Raw genomic sequence first — 25,889 nt, 5'->3', positions numbered from 1 at the left:
TCACTCTGCTCAAGGCTGGCAGAAAAAGACACTTTGGTATAACTTTGCATGGCTGCTCCTGCGTATTTACACATGCAAACTAATTTCCCCTGCCTTCATAGGTGGGGCTCTGTTACCATGGCATAGTATCTAATTGGGAAATATCATGCATCAAATGCTATGTACTTGTAGGCATGGTAGACACCTGCCACTGTGGGCCTTAGTCTCAACTAGGTTAAAGTCCTTCCTTACCTGTTCTCTAGGAACAACTCTTTCACCTGGGCCACAATCCACTGTATCTCTGCAGAAGAGTTGTACCACAATTTGCAGACCTGATTGATGTCCTGCTGTTGCTGGAGAACCTAACACAAAGAGAAAGACTCAATTAAAAGGCTGGATTGCTGTATGTCAGGCTGCCTTTGCGTATGGTTCAGAAGCTCCAGAATGTGGCAGCCAGATTGCTGATGAGGGCATCTGGCCAAGAATTACATGACACCACTGTTAAAACAGCTGCACCGGGTGTCCATCTAATACTAAGCCAAGTTCAATGTCCCTGCATTAATTTGCAAAGCTCTGAATATCTTAGGTCCAGGACACCTTGGGAATTGCCTAAACGCTTATACCCCAGCTTGATCATTGAGATAATTTGCAGGAGCATCTTGGGTTGTTCCCTAAGTTGGTGAGGCTCCTTTGCCAACAAGAAACTGAGCCTTTAGTTTCACTGGCCTAGTCCTGGGGAACACTCAGCCAACAGAGATTGAGCAGGTGCCTTCTGTGACAACTTTTAAACAGCCACTGCTGAAACTTTTTATATTCTGTCATGCCTATGTAGGCAATTAAAATATAAAATGTTCCACAACAGTTAATTGATATCCGTTTTTAACCTTTTAATATGATTTCTATTGTACTGTACCATTTTATGTTTTATTGCTGTAAACCACTTGGATACATTTTTATGACACAAGTAGATATATATTTATGAACATATAAATAAACAGGAGGAATTGTGCTGTACAACACCAACGGTAACAAAGAAACCAGGAGTAAGGCGGCCAGTGAAAAATAGCCTCACTGGATCTATCCATCAGCATTCAGGGATGGGTCATCCATTGCTACTCATCCATTGCCAGTGCAGAATTTATGGGCTTTCATGATCTGTACCAGTAAGAAAGGGTGGGGAATCAATCTACCTCTTTATTATGTTCAATGATGAGAACTGGGGTGAGGCAACTTTCTGGCTCCACGGGCCAGATCCTTATTGGGATCAGCCTCATGGGCCAAATTGAACAGGCAGGTGGGCTGTCAAAATCCTTTGCATGGAGTTGCTACCTAGGAACCACACCACAAGGGATACTGTGTCAGCCATATGTCCCAGCACATTTGGGAGCACTGAATGAGGCTGGCAAACTGCATGCTTCCCCACTCCCTGCCACTGACAAGGACATGAGAAGCAAGGCTGGAGTTTACAAGTGACAGCAGCTTTGCTGCTTTAATTGGCAAAACATAGTTGTGTTTCTCCCCCACTCCCAAAATCACTTTACAGAGATGAGAGAAACAGGGCTACTTAGTGCTGTGTTCAAGCATAAGAGAGCCCTCCATGAAGGCAGCACTTTTGTGAGCCTGAACCCAACACTATGCAGCCTTATTCCTTCTGACCCTCTCAAGTGGCGTCAGCTGATAGGAGGGTAGGCATGGCCTCTCTGACTGAATTGGACCCCACTGGGGAGGTTCTCCACCCTTCTAGCATGACATCTAAATGATATATAGTATGTGCATTTGGAGCACAATTCCCTATTTGAAATTTAGTCCTCAGTATGATTCTCTAGATGCATTGTCAAAAGGTCCAGGAAAAATATAATGTGGTATATAGAGCAAAACGTCTTGAGCTTTATATTTTACTACTTCAAAAATGAATCAGGAAGTACAAATCTGTGTAACTTACCTCAAATTGTTGATTTTTATAGGAAACCAGAAGTTCCACGACTTTCTCTGGGAAGGCAAGTAAAGACAGACAGTAATAGTATGGAAATCTATGAAATACAAAACACCCTGAGACCATTTCTTCAAACAGCAAGATGCTAATTTAACAAATAACTAGATATTATTTCCATCATAAGAACTCTTTCCATCATAAGACCCCTGAGGGTCATCTAGTCCAACCCCCTGCAAAATTACCCTTGAGGCCCCTTCCAACTCTACAATTCTATGGTTTTATGAGAGCTGATAAACTGAAGCTCAAATCAGATATGACTGAGGCAGTGGTAGTGGGTGGTTCCTTATACCTGATGGATGGGTAGTGGCCTGCTCTTGATGGGGTGACATTTCCTCAGAAGTAAATGAGAAGCACTGGGCATCATCTAGGTCAGCCCTTGCCTATGGCCATGCTAACTGGGACTGATGGGAGTTGTAGCCCAAAACAGGTAGAGGGCACTCAAGCACCAGACTGGTGAAGGCTGATCTGGGTAATACACTGAATTGCAGGAATGACTGTATCATCCTCTTCACATCAGCACCACTTCATACACTTAGGCTCCATTTAGGCCCCAAAGTTACTTAAATTTCTACCAAGGCAGGTCACCTGTACTGCATGGCTGCTTTTTGTTGAGAGATGCTTCTGAAGCTGAAGCCTTTTTCAGGCAGGGATGCCAAAAAGCCCTGCAGCTAGTAGCCATGAAGACATGTACAATGAGGGTAAGAATGGTGAACTGACATCTAATATGTTTTCCACACCCTCATTTCCAGCAAGCCCCAGGATTTCAGTGCTTCAGCATGACTCAATGCAGGGGTGAAGAACTGAAGGTGACTAGTGGGCCATATCCTTACCCCCACCAACTCCTGCAGACCAAACCTATCAAGCACGTGGGGCTAGCAACAAGACAATAATCCATGTCACAACAGCTTAAGGTGAACGTTTTCCTTTCCCTGTGTGCTTTGAATTGCGCCATGCAGGCAGACACAGTGCTTTTAAGGTGCTGAAAATCAGCTGATTGCCAACTATGGCAAAGCCCTGTGCCTTTACGAGTGCTGTAGAGATTATCAGATCAGGTTAAGGCACAGCTGGTGCTTGCAAACCACGCTTTCAGCAGCAAGCAGGATCTTTTACCTGTGGACTAGATGTCCACTGTGGGGCAATTGGGTGTGGCTTGGCCAAAACAGCTTGGAGAGCCAAATGGGCCTGATTAGGCTCTGTGGGTTGAAGGCTTCCCCACAGCAGCCCTAATATTCGGTGTAACCTCTCCCATCGTGCAAAGAAAACTGCACACACAGTAGAAATATTTTGTGGGGTTGTTGTTTTTTTTGAAGGGTTAATAATAATAATAAAATTTTATTTATATCCCGCCCTCCCCAGCCGAAATAAGGCTCAGAGCGGCTAACAGTAATAAAAGTAACACAGCATTCTAAAATCAATATTCTAAAATCAATTCAAAATCAAATGGCAACCACTGGGCCAGAGTTCTATGAAGTTCGCCAAAGGAGGGGGCCAGACTGTGCCTTGGCCAAAGGCCTGGTGGAACAGCTCTGTCTTGCAGGCCCTGCGGAAAGATGTCAAGTCCCGCAGGGCCCTAGTCTCTTGTGACAGAGTGTTCCACCAGATCAGGGCTACAGCCGAAAAAGCCCTGGCTCTGGTTGAGGCCAGCCTAACCTCTCTGTGGCCCGGGACCTCCAAAATGTCTCAAGGGCAGCCCCACGTAGAGTGAGTGACAATAATCATGTCTGGAGGTGACCGTCGCGTGGATCACAGTGGCTAGGTCAGGGTGAGAAAGGTAAGGGCCAACTGCTTAGCTTGGAGGAGATGAAAAAAATGCCGCCTTTGTTATAGCTGCAATCTGCACCTCCATGGAAAGGGAGGTGTCAAAGATTACACCCAAACTCTTAACGGACAGTGCTGGCACTAATTGCGCCCCCACTAGAGATGGGAGTTGTCCCCCCAATCCCATATTGTCCCGACCCAGCCAAAGGACCTCTGTCTTCAAAGGATTTAACTTCAACCGGCTCCCACGTAACCATTCAGCCACAGCTTCCAAACATCTGATCAGTGTGTCTGGGGCCGAGTCAGGATGGCCATCCATCAACAGATAGAGTTGGGTGTCATCATCATACTGTTGACAGCCCAGCCCAACCCAAAACTCTGGACAAGCTGGGCTAGGGGGCACATAAAGATGTTGAAAAGCATCGGGGAGAGTATCACACCCTGCGGCACTCCACACACCAAGGAGTGGCGCAACAACAGTTCCCCCCAAGAGCCACCTTCTGTCCCTGACCAGAGAGAAACGAGTGCAGCCATTGAAGGACTGTGCCCTGGATCCCCACGTTGGCAAGGCGGTGGTCCAGGAGTTTGTGATCGACCATGTTGAAGGCTGCTGACAGGTCTAAAAGAATCAGCAGCCCTGACCCGTCTCAATTCAGCTGCCTGCGGAAATCATCTGTTAGGGCGACCAGAGCTGTCTCGGTCCCGTGACCAGAATGGAAGCCGGACTGGAATGGATCGAGAGCCGATGTTTCATCCAGAAACCCATCAAGCTGTTCAGCAACTGCTCTCTCAATCACCTTACCCAGAAACTGAAGATTCAAAACCAGGCGGTAATTGGATAGATCTAAAGGATCTAATGATATTTTCTTTAAGAGCAGGCGCACCACTGCCTCCTTCAATTCCCCTGGGAATGTCCCAGTGCCAAGGGACAAATTGATGATATCCCCCAGGGGGGCCTGCACCTCATCTGGACAGCCTCTAATCAGCCAGGATGGGCACAGATCAAGAGGACAGGTGGTGGGCTTTCCAGCTCGGAGGAGTCTGTCCACATCGGCTGGGGATATCCGGTCAAAGTGGTCCAATACTGGACCCGAGGACAGTCGAGGGGCCTCCAGTTCTGTTATTGTATCCAAATTGGCAGGGAGGTCACGGTGGAGCAACAGGACTTCTCCGCAAAAAAGCCCACAAATGACTCACAGCTATGTGTCAAATTGTTATTTCAATTTGGCTGTCCCTCCAAGGACGTTAAAGACCTAATTATACTAAATAATTGCGCCGGGCAAGAGCTAACAGATGCAATGGAGGCTGAGAAGTAAGACTTCTTAGCGGCCTTCACTGCCATCTCATAGGTTTTCATAAAAACCCTATAAGATGTTCTTGAGGCTCTGTCGCAGGCACCCTACCATACTCGCTCTAGCCGTCTGAGGTCCCGCTTCATTTTTTGGAGCTCCTCGGTAAACCAGGGAGCCCGGTTTCTGCGGGGTCGCAGAGGGCGCAATCTCATTGATGGCCTCCAAGAGCTGGGTATTCCAGTCCTCAACAAGCTCAGTCAATGAGTCGCCAGAGGGAGCAAGGTCCGCAAGGCTTGACGGAATCTATCAGGGTCCATCAGCCTCCACGGGCGAGCCCAAATCGGCTTGCCAACTAAGCAGGGTGGGGGTGGAAAGTCAATCCTGGCTTTCAAAGCATAGTGATCAGACCATGGCACCTTCATCGAAGGGGACATGATCACATCTATACATGCACCAAAAATCAAATCCAGTGTGGCCTGCTTGATGTGTGGGGCCCAAAACTGAGAGAGCTGTAGTGTTGCCATGGAAGACACCAGGTCGAGAGCCTGTGAGGAGGGAGTGGCATCAGCATGGATGTTGAAGTCCCCCAATATCAATAGGTTAGGGAACTCCAAGGCCCAGTCAGCCACTGCCTCCAGTAGGCCTAACAGGGTGGCTGCTGGTGCGCTAGGTGGCTTCCTGCCTCAAGAAAACAATGCAGAAATCCAGGATTTTAGCATAGCTGTAATTGGGTGGCAGTGTGTATCCACATGGTGACTATACTCACCTTGAAACATCACATTTCCCTGACAGTCGAGGGACTCCAATTTTTCAGGCTCCGTTATACTGCTGATGAACCCGGTACCTGCTAGTGGCGATTCCTCATCCTCATCCTCTTCATATCCTCTTACTAGGTTATTGGCCAACTGGCGGCTCCAATATGTTTGCCGGAGCCATTCCAGGACAACATCACAGCCTGGAAGTGACAACACATATACAGTATAGAGAGGATAGTAAAACAAAAGCAGCCTGGTCAAGTGAAAGATTTACAAGTTATTTCTCATACCTGCTCCATACAAGGAAACATGTGCAGAGGGCAACAACAAGAGTGCATGTCTTTTCAGTGGCTGCCCCTCTGTTATGGAATGCTCTCCCAAAGGAGGTTCACCTGGTGCCAACACTGTCAACTTTTAGGCACCAAGAAAATACATCCTTGTTCTTTCTGGAATATGAATCTTCACATGGTTTATTTGCTTAATACATCCATATACTACCTTCCTACCAGTGGACTTATGGTGCTCTACAATGTAAAATAATGACTGTAACTACCATATTTTTCGTTCTATAGGACGCACATTTCCCCCTCCAAAAATTAAGGGGAAATGTGTGTGCGTCCTATAGAGCGAATGCAGGCTGCGCCGCTAAGCCCAAAGCCAGAACAGGAAGACGGAGCACTGCGGAGCGCTCCGTCTCGCTGCTCTAGCTTGGGGACGGCTGCACGCAAACCTCTGCAGGGCAGCGGGGTGCCTTCACCCCGCTGCCCTGCAGAAGCTAGCAAGGCTGTTCCCAAGCCAGAACAGCGAGACAGAGGGCTCCGTCTCGCTGCTCTAGCTTGGGGACGGCTGCGCGCAAACCTCTGCAGGGCAGCGGGGTGCCTTCACCCCGCTGTCCTGCAGAAGCTAGCAAGGCTGTTCCCAAGCCAGAACAGCGAGACGGAGGGCTCCGTTTCGCTGCTCTAGCTTGGGACGGCTGCGAGCACAGGCTCTCCAGGGCAGCGGGGTGCCTTCACCCCGCTGTCCTGCAGAAGCTAGCAAGGCTGTTCCCAAGCCAGAACAGTGAGAGGGAAGGCTCAGTCTCGCTGCTGTAGCTTGGGGATTGCTGAGCGCAAACCTCTGCAGGGCAGCGAGGTGCCTTCACCCCGCTGTCCTGCAGAAGCTAGCAAGGCTGTTCCCAAGCCAGAACAGCGAGACGGAGGGCTCCGTTTCGCTGCTCTAGCTTGGGACGGCTGCGAGCACAGGCTCTCCAGGGCAGCGGGGTGCCTTCACCCCGCTGTCCTGCAGAAGCTAGCAAGGCTGTTCCCAAGCCAGAACAGCGAGAGGGAGGGCTCAGTCTCGCTGCTGTAGCTTGGGGATTGCTGAGCGCAAACCTCTGCAGGGCAGCGGGGTGCCTTCACCCAGCTGTCCTGCAGAAGCTAGCAAGGCTGTTCCCAAGCCAGAACAGCGAGAGGGAGGGCTCAGTCTCGCTGCTGTAGCTTGGGGATTGCTGAGCGCAAACCTCTTCAGACCATCCAGATCTTCAGACCATCCAGTTTTTCTATTGGTGAAAGCATTTACCAAGCCCTAAATGCACAGCACCACCTGCTGGAAATAATAAAGTACTGCACTTAGCGGTTAGGCATTTGGTGAGGCAGAGCAGCCCACTGGGGCTGAAGATCAGTAGGTGAAGGTGGAATTAGAGTTAAATGTCTCTTTTGTCCCAATGTTATCTCTGATCAAACAGGTCCTCAAAAGCACGAGACTTGTAATGGTTCCACATGTACCTCCAGTACTCCTGGAGCTACATGCTGAGTGGGTCATGCCCAGAAAGCAAGGCAGACAGGCTCTTTTCATGCCAGGTAATCCCAGCAGGGACGCGGGTGGCACTCTGGTCTAAACGATAGAGCCTAGGGCTTGCTGATCAGAAGGTCCTGCCAACCTAGCAGTTCGAAAGCACGTCAAGTTCAAGTAGATAAATAGGTACCGCTCTGGCGGGAAGTAAATGGCGTTTCCGTGCGCTGCTCTGGTTCGCTAGAAGTGGCTTAGTCATGCTGGCCACATGACCCAGAATCTGTCTGTGGACAAACGCCAGCTACTCGGCCAGTAGAGCGAGATGAGCGCAGCAACCCCCGAGTCATCCTTGACTGCACCTAACCGTCAGGGGTCCCTTTTCCTTTACTCCAAACAAAAGAACTTTAAAGCTCCATAGTTTGCATGGAGTGGAGGGAATGCCCAACCAGTGGGCCAGCTCTGGAAGGCTAGTAATGGTCTGTAAGATCTCACAAAAGAGTATCCCAGAGCCTGCATGCTGAGCAGGCCTTGGCCCCCAAGGCAGAGAGCTTAAAAGCTTTTTCTATGCCAGGTGACTCTGTGTCTTGCTTTGCTTTGCCTTGTGCAATTTCAACCTGTTTGCCTTCAACTGTGTCAGGTTGGAACTGTGAAAGTTAATTGCATGTAACACGCAATCGTACTGCACATAGATTGTCAGCGGGACTGACAGTCCATCTCTATCACCTGCAGATCTACTGCTCCCTCAAAGGATGCCGACCTTTGTCTCTTAATACCCCTTCTGCCTGGAAATACCTTTCCAGAATACCTCGCTTCTAACCCTTCCTCGAAACACACCTCTTCCATGAAGCCTTTAGCAAACCCGCCCCCCACTTACCCTCGTACTGTATTCCAGCTAAGCCCAAGTACACATAACTTTACCCCCTTTTATACCCAGTAGATGGCTGTAATCTATGGGAGAGTCTTTCTTGAAAGTTCCAAAGATCTCAGAAGCCCACTCTGTGGTAATTCAGTGCAGGGCTTTTAGTGTGGCTGCTCCTGTTCTGTGGAACAGTGTTCCTGTTGAGATATGACATGCACCCACTATCTGCACTTTCTGGAAGCAACTGAAGATAACTTTTGTTCCCAGAGGCTTCCCCAGCTGCATAAATGGATCTTTACCATGAGTCTTTACTTGTTACAGGTTCAGAATCATTTTAAATGTATTTGTTGTTTTCAGTTTTAAATTGATTTTAATTATTTGTAAATCGCCTTGTCACCTATTCTTCCCATTTACCCCTGCTTCCATTTCTCCAGGTGGGAGCCTCTAGAGTCTGGCCTGTTCTCCCACAGAATGGGCACAGATAGCCCTATATAAAGCTGCACTCACCTTTCTGGCAAGCATCCAGGTGAGGTAGGTTGCCATGGGTCAAATCATGACGAAGGTTCACAATCCAGACTGGGATGTTTAGCTATAACAGAGAACCAAATGGTCATTAACATCACAGGGGCAAGGGGTAATACCTCCCTCACATTTGCTGGAGATGAATACTATCTGTGTCATCATTATCCAACTGCCTGCCTCTCTCTCTCTCTCTGTGTGTGTGTGTGTGTGTAATGTCTGCAGCCTGCAGAGACTTAATTCTCTGGAACCTTCTTACCTCTTTTGCTAGGCGTCTCAGTGGAATGACAACCGTTTTCTGCTTCCGCTCTGTGATGAGGTTCACAAACCTGCACATGAAAGAAAAAAAATACCCAATACACAACTGATTCTAGTTTTTCATGATACATTTGTCTGAAAAAAATGTTTCCAGGAGTGCAGTCAAAATATAAAACTGGAATAAAGCTTTATTTTGTTTCCCTGAACTGAACCTGAACTGTTGTTTGAAAGTCTCCACTGAATGTGAATCCACAAAAAATAAATAAATAAAAGTTAAGTCAATAATATCTGATGTGGTACACTAAAGGGTATCAATAGATTTAATCAGTATGAGCACAATGTACATGTCTCTGACTGTAAGATTAAAATTAACATTTCAAATTTATTACATACTCAGAATTCTTTTAGACCTATCAGCTCTGCCCTACAATACTAATCAAAACATGACTTAAATACTTAAGTTTGATTTCAAATTACAGTCACAGAATATCTGACTGGTAAATTCTTAATAGATGATAAAGGGCCATCTTCATATATGAGGATCAGACTGAATCAACAGCATTGTGCATTACCCTTTATACAATTCACCTAGGAACATATTGCTCTATTTATTTCAGAATTTTATAGAAGACCAGTCATATAATTCCAAAATTTGATGGTTGCTGGATGATGCAAACATGTTTGTTACCTATAGAGCAGCTTCATTTGTGCTAGCATAAGAGAAAGTTGTGGGTCACATTTTTTATTTTGCCCCAAACAGTGTCAGCTGCCAAAAAGATTATTTAATCTAAGTGAATTGGGAACCTTACACTTTACTTTTTTTTCTAATCTGCAGTTCTAAAAATGTGAAATGCCTTAAATCAATCATCTTGGATTGTCTGGTTTTGCTTTTATTATTTAAATCTAATTGAATGGCTGTATTAAAGTTCTCTCATGCAAGCTAGAACTGAACCTGTTGGTTCCTATGTGCCAACTTAGTTACTAAACATTTATTCACCTTAACTGAAATCAAAACAGAATTTCAGTTGTGCGTAAACCTGAGCTGGAGACAACACCCAAGAACTTAACGATTGGAATTTTAACGTATGCTGCAATTATGAATTATATATAGACCGAAAATGCTATAATGTTATGACAGCTTTCTACAAAGAAAGCCTAATCTCTCCCTGCTTAGCACTAGGGGTGTGGAATTACTGACTAGCACAAACACCCTTCCCAGCCCTCCAATCTTCCTTCCTTTGTCTACCCGTTCTTACCTCACAAGAGCTAGACCATACGTAAGGACCAGTTCATGGGACTTCATAACACCAGAGGCATCTAGGAGTTTACAACGAATCAGATCCGCAGTGCACTCCACAGCTAATGGCATCCTATGCCCATACCTAGGTTTAAAGAGTGAAACACAGTGAGGCCAGGGTTGTCTCCATTCTGAAGACAAAAAGGATATACTTACCTCTTAGAGCAGTAGTTTTCAAACTCTGAGTTTAAGAAAACCCCTTCCTCAAGGAGACCTGTGAACTCCTTTAACTGTGGAAAAGTGGCACACAAATAAAATTATTTAAGTATGCCATTTTTTTCATCTTGAATTGCCAAAGATAGGTACTGCGTGAAATTGACCAGGATCTAGATCAGGGGTAGGGAACTTGTGGTCATGCAAATGTTGAATTCCAAATCCTATCAGCCAGAAGGATGACATGAGTTGTAGTCCAGCAACATCTGGAGTGCCATAAATTCCCCATCCTTGATTTAGATCAGTGGTTCTCAAAGGGTGTGGCAGCAGAGGAAGGTACAGGTGGCAGGAAGATTCAAGGACATTCAAAGAAACATTTAAACATTTCAGTGTAGTACAGTATCAATTTTTTTTTAAAAAAAATATGCAACCAGAAGCAGAATCCATGCCTCTGTTCAAGAGCATTGGCTATTCTAGTTCTCCACAACTTAATCCTTGTGAACAGGGATTTTCAACAAATATGAAAGATCAGAAAAAATAAAGACTTCTTTGTGTTGTTTCTCTCAAATTAGACCTAATATAAATGAGATTACCTGGCAAAAGCAAGCTCACACCTCTTACTGAGTCTGTAGTTAAGATACATATGTAAGAAGCTCATTTATATTATATTTCAAGAATGATTCATGTTTCTTATGTAGCTGCATTGTTTTATATTTTCTGGATGTCCCATAATCATATTATAAAGTATTCATGTTCTGTGTTATAAAGCAAGCATTGATGGGAGCTGTTTCTTCTTGTTTTCCAATGCATTTCTTATCAATAAAAAATTTAGTGAGGTGCAAGCAAATTTTTATTCTGAAAGTGTGTCCCAGAGAAAAAAGTTTGAGAACCACTGATCTAAATTCAAGAGAAAAGCCAAGAGCTTGGGACTGAGAAAAGAATAGGTGCTGCTAAGCAGAGGAGGAGTGGACAGAGGTCTTCACCCCTAGCAATCATAGGATAGGGAAGAGGTTTCCAAACTGTGTGTCAGTTGCAGTGTGTAGATGTGCCATGTGAATACTCCCCGCACTTCTCCCGGGACTGAAAGGGGATAGTTTAACCTTCAGTTTGCCGAATTACTGTGTCGTGAAATTATGCATGTCTAAAAAGTGTGTCACCAACATGTAAAGTTTGGAAAGCTCTGGGATAGAGTCTGACTCACCTTATCCCCTGCCATCCTTCCCTTGCACTTCAGGTACCTCCCCAAGCTGCTTGCTGTCTCTATAACCTGTTCACATTCCCTCTTACCTGCTTTTCCAAGCAGATATTCGGTCCAACGCATCCTGTTGTATCTCACGGTCCCCACAGTATAGGCCCACCATTACTTGGTCCCATTCAGCTTTGCTCTCCCAAGCCACGACACTCTGTGGCCTCTTCCGCCAAGACATCTGCTTCCATCCTGGGGTTGTGCTACTGGGACCACTAGCCATGCTGCGGCTACACTCTACAACAACCTCCGCAGATCCAACACTATCAGATCTAAGGATAAAACAAAACCTTTGTGAGCTGAAACACACCAAAGTCAATGTCTCATATGCGTTCTCAAGCTGACAAATGCTGTTCCTACATCCCACACAAGTTCAAAGGTCAGCTTGGACAAAACTGGCATTTACTCAACTTCCAGTAGGCAGCTGTGCTGCTCTGTTGCAGCATAAACCAAAGAACGTCTTGAAGCACCTTTAACACAATTAAATTCTTTAGCCTATACTTGATGCTGTTTTCCTGCATTTCTGTGGCGGTCCTATATCCATTTATCTATCTAACCATACACACATAAATAAACATAACTGTTTGTGTGGTGCATATATAAATATAAAAAGACATTTTTAACTATTCATACAGCCCTGGTAAGATCCTGTTAATCACTAAAATCATACACTGATGACAATTACTAAGTTTTGCATGCGCTCTCTATAAATATATCACACGCACACTTACACTCAAGCCTCTGCTGCGTTTGCTGCATTTAAAAGTAAAGGTAAAGGCAAAGGGACCCCGACCATTAGGTCTAGTCGTGGCTGACTCTGGGGTTGTGGCACTCATCTCGCTTTCTTGGCCGAGGGAGCCAGCATACAGCTTCCGGGTCATGTGGCCAGCATGACAAAGCCGCTTCTGGCAAACCAGAGCAGCACACAGAAACGTCGTTTACCTTCCCGCCGAAGCGGTACCTATTTATCTACTTGCACTTTTGACCTGCTTTTAAACTGCTAGGTTGGCAGGAGCAGGGACTGAGCAACGGGAGCTCACCCTGTTGCGTGGATTTGAACCACTGACCTTCTGATCGGCAAATCCTAGGCTCTGTGGTTTAACCCACAGCACCACCCGCGTAGCAATTCATACCTTCACATTATACATACATCACACAAAATACATAATATTTCAGATGTATACGCTTAAACATATACACTAACACACATAAAGTTTAAATAAATTAGGATCACTATATTTAGTAGTATTTATGTGATTCTATGTTGTTTTAAACTGCATTGAGTTGAACTACTGTAAGGCCGCCGCCAGCACATGGAACAATAATTCCTACGAATACATTCATATACTGTATTTACTGACGTACATACAACACACACGCACACACTGTGTGGCGATACCCGTGTTCCATATACACATACGATGCAAAACCACCACTTAGGTCCCCACCGCCCTATTTGGGAAGGGGGTGTGTGTGAGGCGCCTGTAACCACTCCACCCACGCGCTCACCCATCCCGTCCCCCACGTCCACCTTATGCTGAGCAGACCCGCCGCACACACTTATATCCTGCCCCGATGGGACCGGCTAAGGACGAGCGAAGCTCCCCAGCCCCTCCAAAGTCAAGAAGAGAGTAAGCCGACCGGGGGGAAAAGAAAACGAGCGGGAGACAAAGCAAGACCAATTACAGCGGCAGGGGCGGGGCGAAGGAAGCGAGGGAGCAATCTGACTGGGTGCCCGGCGCCCCCTGCGACACGGAAGCGGATATGAGGGAGAAGGCATAGACATAGCTGCGGCAAGACTGTCCCCAGCGGCTGAGCTTCCGGGGCTTTCCAGGCTTGGTGTTTGTGGTTGCCGGTCTTCACCTGGGCGGAAGTGACGGTTGCCCATAGCAACGGCACGGGATTCCAGGGTTTTAAGGGGAGCTGCGGTTGGGCGGAAGCCTCTTATGTTTTCCTCAGGCGGGGGCGCAAGCGCACAAGCATGCCATTCTGGCGTGAAAGGCGTCAGTACTGAGAGGTGACTCAGGTGGGTAAGAGATATAAGCATCTTACGAGTTTATTTAGGCTTCATCCATTTTTTTCATCCAGGCTGGTGTACCTGGCTCTCCCCGTTCCCGATTTATATCCCCACGACAACCCTGTAATACCTCAGGCCGAGAGGCAGTAGCTGAGTGGGAATAGGGAACCCTGGTCTCCTCCAGGCCCAACCACTAGGCCAAACTGCCTCTCACAGCCCTGTTAAACTTTCAGCAAAAGTTTTTGATGAAAGGACAACCCCCCACACAAAACTTTTCACACAAAAATGAGATCCAGGTTCCAATGCCTCCCCTTCAGCTATTATTTGTGAGGAAGTAATGGCAGGTGATCTACTGCAGCTGCTGTTGCGACACCAAATCCTTGAACCCCTCCATTGTTTTCAACAGTCCCCTCTCAGCCCTGCCCACATTATAACCTGGCAGTAATTTCCCTGATTCGTAAGACTGAAACCTGCTTTATACGAATGAATCCCCCAAATGCCTTTTGATACCAAGTACTCAATATTGTTTATTGTGGCAGCACCTACACCTTGGAACTCTGCCTGTTGGGACCCAAACAAGCGCTGTACTGAACTCGGCCATGAAGGTTGCTGGGTGATGGCAGGCCTGGGTAAATGTCCCCTCAAAATTTGAAAGTGCATAAAAAATCTGACCCTTCCTGTACAGTTGTTGCTTACTCTGGCTCAGCTTCTCCTATGCTGAAGATGCATCTTTAAACATGCCCATGCTTACAGACTCCAGTACTCTCTAAGGAATTTTATAACAGTTAGGATTGGCAATCCTACCAAGGCCCTTGTCTCGCTATGCAACAGTGAGATTCAGAGGGACATGGAAATGATCACTCCTGAGTGATTTCTCTGCACATTCAGTTCCCCTGATATACCGGAGAGTATACATGAGATGAAGCAGGCAGGCAGGATGACAGAGCATAGGTGGTGGAAGTCCCACCGCAAAGATATCCAAACACAGGCAATCATGCCTACTCTGTGACTGTGAAAACACAAAGCAGGCCTACTCCATTCCTTCCAAGTCATCATCAAGAAATCAGTTGGTGGAATTTTTCAGGGTGGTCAGCAGACTGTTGGCACCTATATCAGTGGAGTGGGCCCAGGACACTTCAGAGACCTTCTGTGAGTTGCTTGCTAGGCACTTTGTGGGCAAGGTTTATTCATCTCCATAGTGAGCTAGATGCTGTGATTGATGTATTCCCAATATAGGTTTCAAGCACTCCATCAAGCCATGCTTTGTGGGATCAGTTTCAGCTTTTGTAGCCTGATGATGTTGGCAGGGTACTTGTGAATATGTACCCAACAACGTGTCATTTGCACCCTTGCCCTTCATGAGGGGGTGATGTTGCTCACATAGAAGGAGGTGATAGTTCAACCACTCCTGGGGGGAAAACCCACCCTGGACCAGATGGCATTTAACAACTACTGCTCTGTCGTAGATACCACATTTTGGGACAAGGGATTTATGTGATGCAACTGCATGTGTTCCTGGAGAAAACAATATGTAGACACATTTCAATCTGGATTCAATCTGCTTTGGTCACCCTGGTGAATGACAACTATTGGGAGATGGAGAATATGACCCTGTAGCTCTAACGAAATCTCTTATTGGCTTTTGATACCATTAACTATGGTATCCTCCTGAACCATCTATGAGACATGGGTGTAGAGAAGAGATGTTACTCAGAAGAGTCTCTTCCATGCCATTCCTGGCCCCATTGCTCACAACAGTCCTGCAGTGCTTTCTTTAAAAAAAAAAGTAGTTCAGCTGTTTTAAAATAAATTGAAAAGAATAATTGCAAACTGAACACCCCATCCCCTCCACCTTTCCCCAACCTAAAGGCGTAGTTCAGATGTCGTATAAGCACTGAAGTGGAGGCTGAATGTTACTAATATCAGCATGAAGGAAAATACTAATACAACCACATATTATGGAATTTAGCAAGTACAGTGCTCTTCTACCTGGTCGTTTCTGGTATTGCCCCTTTTTAGGTCACAGCCTCAGAAAAGGGAGGAAATGACCAATTAACAATCAAACCTAGCCATCCTGGACCAATGTACCTCACACCTCCAACCAACCCACTGAAATTTCTTTAGAGTTTAAAGTCAGTTCCCCGGCTCCTTGCTTCTCCCTGAGAATAAATTACTGTGTTTGCCCACCCTGACTTTAGACCTCCAGTAGCATGGTTCCAAGCAGCAGCAGGAGGAAACAGTGACCTTGCAGGACTCAAAAACTTCTCCAAAGCAGCACTAAGAAATATTTTGCAAGGGAGAAATAGTGGACAGGAATACTGTGTAGTGGGGAAAGGCTCCGGGGTGGGGTGTGATCTGCAGGTGGGAAGCAGGTGGGGGAGGGCTAAGTAGGCAAAAGATCACTAATAACCACCAGTACAACCAGGGAAATTTCATCACTTGATATGTTCCATGTTGCAGACCAACCATATTCATGGCCCTCTGCCCTGCCTGGTCTCACACATTTTATTAAGCAAGTGTTCCTGGAAGTGTGGCAAAAAACAACAACAACCCTGTCCATCCCACCACATAATGAAGGAAAAGCTGAAAGGCACACGTGTATACTGTAAAGACAGCATCTTGTTTAAATACCTACTAATTAAAAACCATGATGCCCTTGGGGGTCTTCCATTAGTTTTTTGATCAGGCATAATGGGATTAGTAGTAAACTAGGAGCCTGCAAAAAGCATTTCCAGTTTATTCCCTTTGTGCCTCACTAAAGGGATTGAGCATAGCAGGGCAGGAACCAAGGAAGGATGTACAGCAGCAGATTTACATAAAGGCTGCATTCACCCTATGTATTTAAAGCACATTTAAAACATTCTACCCCTCTTCCTCCCCCCAAAAAAAGAATCCTAGAAAGAGTTGTTTGTGTAGGGTGCTGAGACCTGTGAGCTCTGAACTATTGTTCACAGGATTCTTGGGGGTCATAGAATCATAATTATAGAGTTGGAAGGGACCTCAAGGGTCATCTTGTCCAACCCCTTTGCAATGCAGGAATATCAGCTAAAGCAACCATAACAAATGGCCATCCAACCACTTCCTTTGTTATACTAAGAACCCTACATATTTGACTCACTAAGAAGCTGGCCTGGCTTCCTCAACAATTGAATCCTCCATTTGATTTTTAACCCTTGTCAAGTTCAGGACCTCAAGAATTATAAGGAACTCAGACATCATGCAGTCTAACCCCCCAAACTTACAACAAAACAGACAAACAAATGTTTCCTCCTCCCTGTAATGAATGCATTGCCAACTAAATACAGTGGTACCTTGGGTTACATACACTTTGTGTTACAGACTCCACTAACCCAGAAATAGTGCATTGGGTTAAGAACTTTGCTCCAGGATGAGAACAGAAATCGAGCTCCAGCAGTGCGGCAGCAGCAGAAGGCCCCATTAGCTAAAGTGGTACCTCAGGTTAAGAACAGTTTCAGGTTAAGAACGGATCTCTGAAACAAATTAAGTACTTAACCTGAGGTTCCACTGTATCTCGCATGTGCCCTTGTTTTAAGAGAATCAGCTATGACCGAGGAGCCCAACTCCTGGAGAGTTAACTCACAGGTGTGGCCTGGCTGAAGGACTTTAATTTCTACTCTGTGCAGGTTCTGAGGCTTCATCAATAATAAAGTGCAATCCACTGTTAACTAAGCTTGTGTTACGTTCATACATAAATAGCAGAAAGTGCCCCCCGCCCCAGTAGTCATTTTTATCTGCTATCAGAAGGTGGGATATTAGCAGCCCAGTAGAGGGCATTCTCTGGCAGCTCTATGGATGTATAAATCCCTCCCAAAGAGCTAAATCTGGCACCTGCATCACATAGTTTTTGTGGTATGCTGAAGACACAGATCTTTAACCTGTCTTTGTCAGCATAGATTTGTGTTTTCACAACCCATCCTGTGACTGCAATTTGTTTTAACTGTTTTTAATATTGAATTTTAGCAAGACAAACAAGCCATCCCTTCCCTTGTCTGGCTCTTTTAAATTTGTTTGTAAATTCAGATCGAGACCTGAATAACAAGGAATGATATGGCATCTTTTGACAGGGGCCCAGGCCACAACTGCCAAGTTCTGGAAGGCTTTTGATCTCAATAATCTTGATTTTTGCTATTCCAAGGCTTGGCCCTTCTTGAAAAGATCTTGCATAAGCAAAAGTGCCCAGGGGCATAAGTGTTCAAGATCCCTTCTTTGTCATTTGATCTCATTATTTTTTTTTATATACAAACACAGCAACTCAGGAATGTCAGGTACCACAGATCTATACAAGTGTCCTAATTTATTACAGCCCAGTGTTGTTTATTTCTTTGAAATGGACTGAGACCATAGAACCCTTTGGTAATTACAGACAACACATCCTTTCCCTCTCAGTATGCTTTATTATTAGCTTAGTAAATCACAGCTGCATTCTACATTTCTTTATTGACAATTGTGACAACTAATCTTTGTTTTTAAAAACCAATATTTTATTTATTTTTTCTGTACAGTCATACCTCGGGTTAAATATGCTTCAGGTTGAGCATTTTCAGGTTATGCTCCGCAGCGACGCGGAAGTAATGAAACGCATTACTTCCGGGTTTCATTGCATGCGCAGACACTCAAAATGCCGTCATGCGCGGATGCGGCGAATCGCAGCATGCGCAGATACGGGTTGTGTTTGCTTCAGGATGCGAACGGGGCTCCAGAACGGATCCCATTCGCATCCAGAGGTACCACTGTATTTGCCTCTTGTTGTTAATGAAAATAGGGACGCGGGTGGCGCTGTGGGTTAAAGCCTCAGCGCCTAGGGCTTGCCGATCGAAAGGTCGGCGGTTCGAATCCCCGCGGCGGGGTGCGCTCCCGCTGCTCGGTCCCAGCGCCTGCCAACCTAGCAGTTCGAAAGCACCCCCGGGGGCAAGTAGATAAATAGGTACCGCTTACCAGCGGGAAGGTAAACGGCGTTCCGTGTGCGGCTCTGGCTCGCCAGAGCAGCGTTGTCACGCTGGCCACGTGACCCGGAAGTGTCTCCGGACAGCGCTGGCCCCCGGCCAATAGATGTGAGATGGGCGCACAAACCCCAGAGTCTGTCAAGACTGGCCCGTTCGGGCAGGGGTACCTTTACCTTTACCTTTAAGCATCCTTCAGCTTTTTGTAGGTAGCACATTAGACATGTGGGGAGGACAAAGGAGGAGGCTCCTCTGTAGCAGAATCCCTTTTTCCTTCTGACTCTTTGGAGACAATGGCAGCAGCACACAGGTTCCTTGGGGATGAATGTCGTTTGCTGCCAGCACTGGCCAAGGCCAATTAAGGATGATCAAAAGCTCCTTCCTAAAAATTCTAGCCTCCAGCTTGTTCATAATCAAATTAAACCATAAAAACTGCATTTAGCAGTCGATTTTCTGGTCCTTTGAGGTGCTGCTGCCTTAGTTGGGCAGATGTAATGTTCTCAGTCCCTTCACCCTGGGTCAGAGATTGGGACTGCAATCTCTACATGGTGGCAAACCATGAGCTCCTTGGAGAAAAGGTGGTGTGTAAATGCAAATGATTATTATTATTATTATTTGTGTGCATAAAGCTTACGCAGAGTATGCCTGGTTTTATTGATCACGTGTTCCGATTTGTCAGGAGGTTATATAACAGTGAGCATTCAGCCTGATTTGTTTGTGCTGTGTTTATACATCTTCCTGTTATTCATTCATCCAATGACTCCAAGGTTGCAGGTTCGATCCCTATATGGGACAGCTACATATTCCTGCATTGGAGGGGGTTGGATTAGATAATCCTCCGGGTCCCTTCCAACTCTACAATTCTCTGATTCTATCATCCACACTTTCAGAGCATTTCCCTGTCACTTTCCTAACTACAATTAGTCATGGTTTTTAAAAAGTGAATTTGTTGTGTTAGGATGACAGAGAACTTTAATACATTTTAATTACACAAATCAAAATCTTCAGTATTCCCTTGAATTCCCCCCTGCAAAATATTGACAGCTGACCTTAAATACAGAGAGTAAAGCCAATAGAGCAAGTCCTATTAGTGGGACTTACCGTATTTTTTGCTCTATAAGGCGCACCCAACCATAAGTCTCCTAGTTTTAGAGGAGGAGAACAAGAAAAAAAAAATTCTCTCCCTCTCTGTGCAGCACTTCTCCAGCAAAGCAGGAGGAGAAATGGAAGGGGCTCCATTTCTCCTCCCGCTTCGCTGAAGGGGCGCTGCGCAGAGAGAGAGGCTCCTGCTGTGCTCAGGAGGCTTCGGACGGCTATCCCTGAAGCCAGGAGAACAAGAGGGATCAGTGCACACCGATCCCTCTTGCTCTCCTGGCTTCAGCGAAAGCTGCACAGCCTGCATTCGCTCCATAAGACCCACACACATTTCCCCTTCCTTTTTAGGAGGGGAAATGTGCGCCTTATACAGTGAAAAATACGGTAATTCTCAGGAAACATGCAGGGGTTTGTGCTGGGCAAGTATGTTGGCCATATGTCTCTCTCTGCTTTGGACAAACCTATCTTTGAAGACATCCTACTTTTCAGAATGAAAAGAAATCCCAACATTCCTGACCATTGGCCATGCTGGCTAGGGCTGATGGGAATTGTAGCCCAACAGTGTCTCAGGGTCATCAGCGTGGTACAGACAATACTGGGCAAGGTGGATCAATGGCTTGACTCAGAAGCTTCCTATGTCCCTGTGCACATTTGACAATCTGCCCAATGAGACGTTTTCAAGCATTATACCACCACATGAAGCCTCCAGCACATAACAAAAACAAGAGTTTTGTGGCATCTTAACATATCTTAACATAAACATTATGGCATAAGCCTGCATATGACAAAGTGAACTAGCCCTGTAGAAGCTTGGGTCATAACAAAATTTCTTAGCCGTTGTTCTCTGTTGTTTATTCTGCAACCCACTCACATAGCCTGCCTCTTTGGAATTCGTTATGCAGACACATTTCCAGTATGGCTGTCATTGCGTTTGAATTGTAGCATTGTAGTCCATTCTGTTGTTCTTGAGTTACACAAAATGCAGCCATCCTCCCATCTGATTGAAATGCCAGGCCCCTCGCTGAATGATGATTTAATAAGTTCCATGAGCAATCCTGGCCGTCACAGCAAATTTCAGCAATGGAGTGGTGTGAATCAGCAATGGAGAAGCAAAACACACCAAAGAGCTTTCATTTCCAGGCCAGGTTCTCAGCCTTAGTTGCTGGAAAGATCTTTCTTTTTCCTCCCACAATTTCTCCTTTCTGAACAAGCTCAACATTTATTGGCTATGTGGATGCAAAGTGAGCTAACTAATAGGCTAACACCCTTCAGTTAAGAAGAAACACTCATCAATAGTGCTTGTTTTTTGTTTTTTAAAAAAGACAAATAAAAATTCCAGATTTTATTTTTTATTTTATTTTTAAATAATATTTATTGAAAAAAGTTTTCTGAAAATTACAAAGATAAAAAACAAAATTACAGAAAGAAAAAACAAAAAGAAAAAACAAACCATCATTTTCAAATTATCTATTTTCTTACCTTCTTTCCATGACCTCCTCCTCCTCCCTTCTCTTGTATCTTGATTTAAAATTGTCACAGCAAATCCTTTTCATAATTCATAATATTCTGTCATTACATTACCTTACTCTATTATCATATTATCTTATAAAAAGTCTTAAAACTTAAAACTTAAATCTTATCTTTACCAACTTCTCATAACCATTACCTTTTTACCTAGTTCTTAAAACATTTTTTACAAGAGCCAAGTAATTTCGTTTCAACATTTTCCCAACATTCATAAAACATTTCTAGTAATAGAAAAAAGAGAGAATAAAAAACAATCCAATCTTCTTCCAGCGTCCCCTCCCCCCGGTCCCGGGATTGTCAGTCCTTTTTATCCCATTATTCTGGCACATTAACCTGGTGCTCTTACATCCGAGGCCTTCAAATCTCTTCCATGTCCCTTCCGCAGCTCTTCTTCATATTTTCCTTTCACTCGTGGGAACTCCAGCTTAGTAATGTTTTTGACCCTTTTCAACAAATCAGCCTCTTTCTCATAGATTTTATTTTTTAATTTAAAAACAAGCACTTACAAAAACTGTGAGTAGCAGGCAATTGCCTCATTTGGATGTAGCAGTAAATTATGATTTAGCATTAAATAGGTTTGCGATATTTTGAAGAGCAAAAAGGGGACACATTTTCTGTGATACATTTGTAGGTGGGCTGGGGGGGAATAGTAGTAATAAGATAAAAGGTGTATTGAAATATTTAATAATGGTAATAAAAATGAAAATGATTGTAAAAAATGAAAATGGAGAGTGATAAATAAGAGATGTCAGTTAAAGTGGAGTAGAAAGAGAAGGGGAGATATAGTTAAAAGAAGAAGAGGATTCTGCCCCCCCCCCCAAGAAATGGAAGAAAAGAGGGAAAATGATTAAAAATACAAAAACAAAGCAACAATAGGGAGAATCATTTTTTTAAAAAATATATATATAAGGATGGGGATGGTTACTGCTGCCTCCAGAAGTTGGAGCCATTACTGAGGCAGCATCCTTGAGGGCTCAGACCTTCCCCATGGGTGCTGGCATATTCGGTCTCCTCTGCACTCGTCCACCAAAATGTAATAATAATAATAATAATAATAATAATAATAATAGACCAAACCAAGCAACTGAAGGCAAAACAAAACAAATTACTGATGGGGGCGGGGTCTGATCTGTAGTAGCAGGCAGCTGTGGTCCTGGGGGAAGCAGTGCCAGGAGCCACTGCGCTCTCTCCCCAGAACCTCGACGGTCTCATTTTGCGGCCTCAACTTTCTTGTGGCAGGTTGGCTCTCTCCAGCAGCACAACCATTATGTCCCTCACACACCTTCACAGATTACTGGGCTTGGAGCATGTTGGGGACTCGTGCTCCACAGTGCCACGCAAGAGCACCCTAGGGATGTGGCTAGGGCTTCCCTGCATACCCAAGCCCCACTAGAGCAAGCCGGTTCCCAGCCGAGAAAGCCCTTTCCCCTGTGCTGCTCCTGCTCCTCCATGCCCTGGTGCCAGTCATGCTTCTCTGGCTGCTCCTGTTCGTCCTGCTTGGTCTGGGCCAGGCACCATGGCCGGGAGGTGTCTCAATAGCCTGTGGAGCCTTGGCAATGCGTAGTGGTAGCAGCCATTTGGAGGAGGAGGAGAGGCCACAGGTGCAGGTCTAGGAAAGAGACCCGTGGTGCCCATACAGTGGTACCTCGGGTTACAGACGCTTCAGGTTACAAACGCCGCTAACCCAGAAATAGTACCTCAGGTTAAGAACTTTGCTTCAGGATGAGAACAGAAATCACGCAGCAGCAGGAGGCCCCATTAGCTAAAGTGGTGCTTAAGGTTAAGAACAGTTTCAGGTTAAGAACAGACCTTCAGAACAAATTAAGGTCTTAACCCAAGGTACCACTGTATAAGGTGCTGAGCAAAGACCCCAATGACGAAGGAATGGCGATGGTGCAGAGCGGGAACCCTGCTTCTGCAGCCCTGTGCACTGTGCAGCTGCAAAGCACACCTCTTACCTGGGTGCGCCCTGCTGGCCATTGTGCTCCTCAAAGGCAGCATCCTTCTGGAGTGGGGCTGGCCTCCCCTGCTGGCAAAGGGAGAAGAAGACAATGAGGGCCATAAGGCTCCTGCCTCCGCTGCTGAATTTGGCCTGCTACCAAACCAAAAAAACCCCAGACATTTTGCCAAGTTTTAAAAATCCTCCTGGACACAAATTTTACTCCAGTGAAAACCTGACATATGGCAATTATATGACTAGGCCACATGCTCCTCCTTTCCACTCTCTTCCCTTGAAGAAGGGCTCCAATGCGTTGGGGAGGTCTATGTAGTTGAGGCAACCTGACTGTGAGGGTCCTGGAGATGATCCAAGCATGGGGTTTTCCCCTCAACCCACTCTCCAACTCATCCATCTCTGCAACAACAGCCGTGACCTCTGCCACCCTCGCCTCCCTCTCTACAACTGTTGGAGCATTCTTTGACACTTCCATGGTGCCTCATGTACCAGCTTCCGCAGCACAGTCAGACGCTAGGAGGAGTCCTATCCAGAGGGTGGTGCCCTGTCCAGCATTCAGGGGGCAGAGACCCCCTCCCATCTAGATGCAAGAGGCTCCTATACCAAGCAAAGTGAGGGATTGCAGAAATGCTTGCTGCGCTAAGTTGAGGATAGCAAGGGTATGTGTCATTGTCGGATCAACATCTAAGCCTTGAGAGCTAATTCACTTGCCTTTGTGTAGCTGAAGCTTGGGTTAATTATGTGCATTCCCTGTTGTGCCTTAACCAGCGATTTGCATATGTATTGTAGGAATCTGGATATTAAAGCCTTTGAAAAGAATCCTCCTTCAAGCTCTTGTTCTTCAGCAACTGGGAGCCAGGTGTCAGAGGCAGTTGCCAGGGTCAGGTAAGTAATAACTCACAAGGTGCCGGTGAAGTTAACTCTTTATTCAAAGAAACAAAACAGCTCAAGCCTAATGAGCCTAGTAACTTTCCACAGTGAGGCAGTTACAAGGACTGAAGGTCCCCACCTTCCCACAGTTCCCTAAATCTCCTTCCTGGATCCTTCTCAAGCAACCTGAGTCTCCTTCTTCTTGCCTCTCTTTCATCTGTTCTCTTCATTCCTCTTCATCCTCTGGGAGACCAGGATGGTTGCAGCTGTAGGGGGAGACCCTCTGGCTTCTTCAACAGCTTACCTGATCTCTGCCTTGTGCCCCCTCCCTCCTCTAGCCTCCGCATCTGCCTCTGCTTTTAGATTGCTCTCTGCCCCAGTCTCTTCCTGTTCACTAAGCCCTGTTGCCTCTTTAGCTTCTGACACATCCTCCCAATCTTCTCCCTCTGACCACTCATTGTCATCCCACCAGTAATCCCCTGGCTTCCTCCCTTGTGGGTTACCCAGCTGGTGCCTCCCACCATGCTTCTGCATCCAGCCAATCCATGGCCCTAGGATAGTAGCCTTTGTCCCACTTCATGTTTTAAGCCATCCCCAATTCCCAAAGTGGCAAAAAGCTCTAGGTGCCACATTGCATTGCGCTTTAGAGTTGTAGTGTCATCATGCATTTTATTTTGTTTATTTGTTTTTATGAACAAAATTTGTACACTGCTGAATTGTAACTAAAACCCATAACCTGCGTGCATGTGTACAAGATATAACGGGAGTAAAGGTCCTAAAAAGTGTGGGCAAGGCACAAGAGTGCATGGTTTGCCTCCCCATGATCAGGAGGGGCTAAAAGAGGCAAGTGTAATGGCAACTTCCATGTAGGAGAAGTCTCAGGTGGCGTGCGCCCATTCCGTTGAAGGTACATAAGCATAGGGGTCACAGTCCTACTGTTGCTTCAACTGCTCTGTGAGGACACAAACCAGGGAGAGTTAATGCCTGCCACGTAGTTCCTAGAAGTGTGTGGCAGTGTGTATTCAGTGCTTAGGAGCTGCTGTGTGTGCTTTCGTCAACAAGAATAACTATCTGTCGTTTGCCCTCCTTGACTGGATGTGAGCAGGACACTCCACTGCCCCTTGGGGAAACATAAACACCACCAACAAAAACATTTTAATAAACCATTATGCTATCCTGGGAGATATATGTTTATCACTCCTTCTAATAGTGAACTCAGCTGCTGAGTGCTTACATTATAGCCATAACGCTGTTCTGCCACCTCTGCATTTCATCTCTCTGCAGCAAGTTGGCAATGCCAGTGGCAATGTGAAAAGCCTGACAGCAGAGGGCCTGTGTGGCCCACGTAAACATCACATAAGGGATTGGGGAAATGATTTTTCCGAAATGGAATGTCATTAAATTTGCCATCATTACTGACTGGGTCAGTATATAGCACAGTGGCAGGAACAGCTGGGGGTGTTTCTCCATAGAGCAGCTCTCTTTCAATCAAAGCCCGGCGTGCAGCAGTGGCTCGAACCTTTTGGTGTGCTTAAATTGATTTTCAAAAAGAATATCATGCATCTTGTTACAACAGCACAGTGTTA

General features: G+C 45.7%; 1 protein-coding gene and 1 long non-coding RNA gene across 8 annotated transcripts in view; one reads left to right on the top strand and one right to left on the bottom strand.

Moving 5' to 3' along the window:
* Positions 1-13,547, bottom strand: part of LAS1L (LAS1 like ribosome biogenesis factor) — a 44,843-nt gene extending 31,296 nt beyond the window's left edge. Inside the window, exons 1-8 of one of the 2 annotated variants that reach the window (XM_082208255.1) lie at positions 13,411-13,547; positions 11,921-12,151; positions 10,440-10,565; positions 9,185-9,254; positions 8,914-8,995; positions 5,789-5,977; positions 1,922-1,968; positions 232-341 (exon numbers count right to left, since the gene is read on the bottom strand). In XM_082208255.1, coding sequence (XP_082064381.1) covers positions 232-341; positions 1,922-1,968; positions 5,789-5,977; positions 8,914-8,995; positions 9,185-9,254; positions 10,440-10,565; positions 11,921-12,102 — 806 coding nt within the window. In that variant the 5' untranslated portion in view covers positions 12,103-12,151; positions 13,411-13,547. Of the gene's footprint in view, positions 1-231; positions 342-1,921; positions 1,969-5,788; positions 5,978-8,913; positions 8,996-9,184; positions 9,255-10,439; positions 10,566-11,920; positions 12,153-13,395 lie in introns of both variants that reach the window. The other variant, XM_082208256.1, reaches the window with a different exon arrangement.
* Positions 13,548-13,667: 120 nt separating this feature from the next.
* Positions 13,668-25,889, top strand: part of LOC309523982 — an 84,450-nt gene continuing 72,228 nt past the window's right edge. For 5 of the 6 annotated variants that reach the window (XR_014215706.1, XR_014215707.1, XR_014215708.1 and 2 more), the window contains exons 1-2: positions 13,668-13,905; positions 24,223-24,318. This is a non-coding gene — a long non-coding RNA (uncharacterized lncRNA). The remainder of the gene's footprint in view (positions 13,906-24,222; positions 24,319-25,889) is intronic. The other variant, XR_014215705.1, reaches the window with a different exon arrangement.

This window comes from Podarcis vaucheri (genome assembly GCF_965113315.1).
Source record: "Podarcis vaucheri genome assembly, chromosome: Z".
Classification (NCBI taxonomy): domain Eukaryota; kingdom Metazoa; phylum Chordata; class Lepidosauria; order Squamata; family Lacertidae; genus Podarcis; species Podarcis vaucheri.
This window is presented reverse-complemented; position numbering and strand designations above follow the sequence as displayed.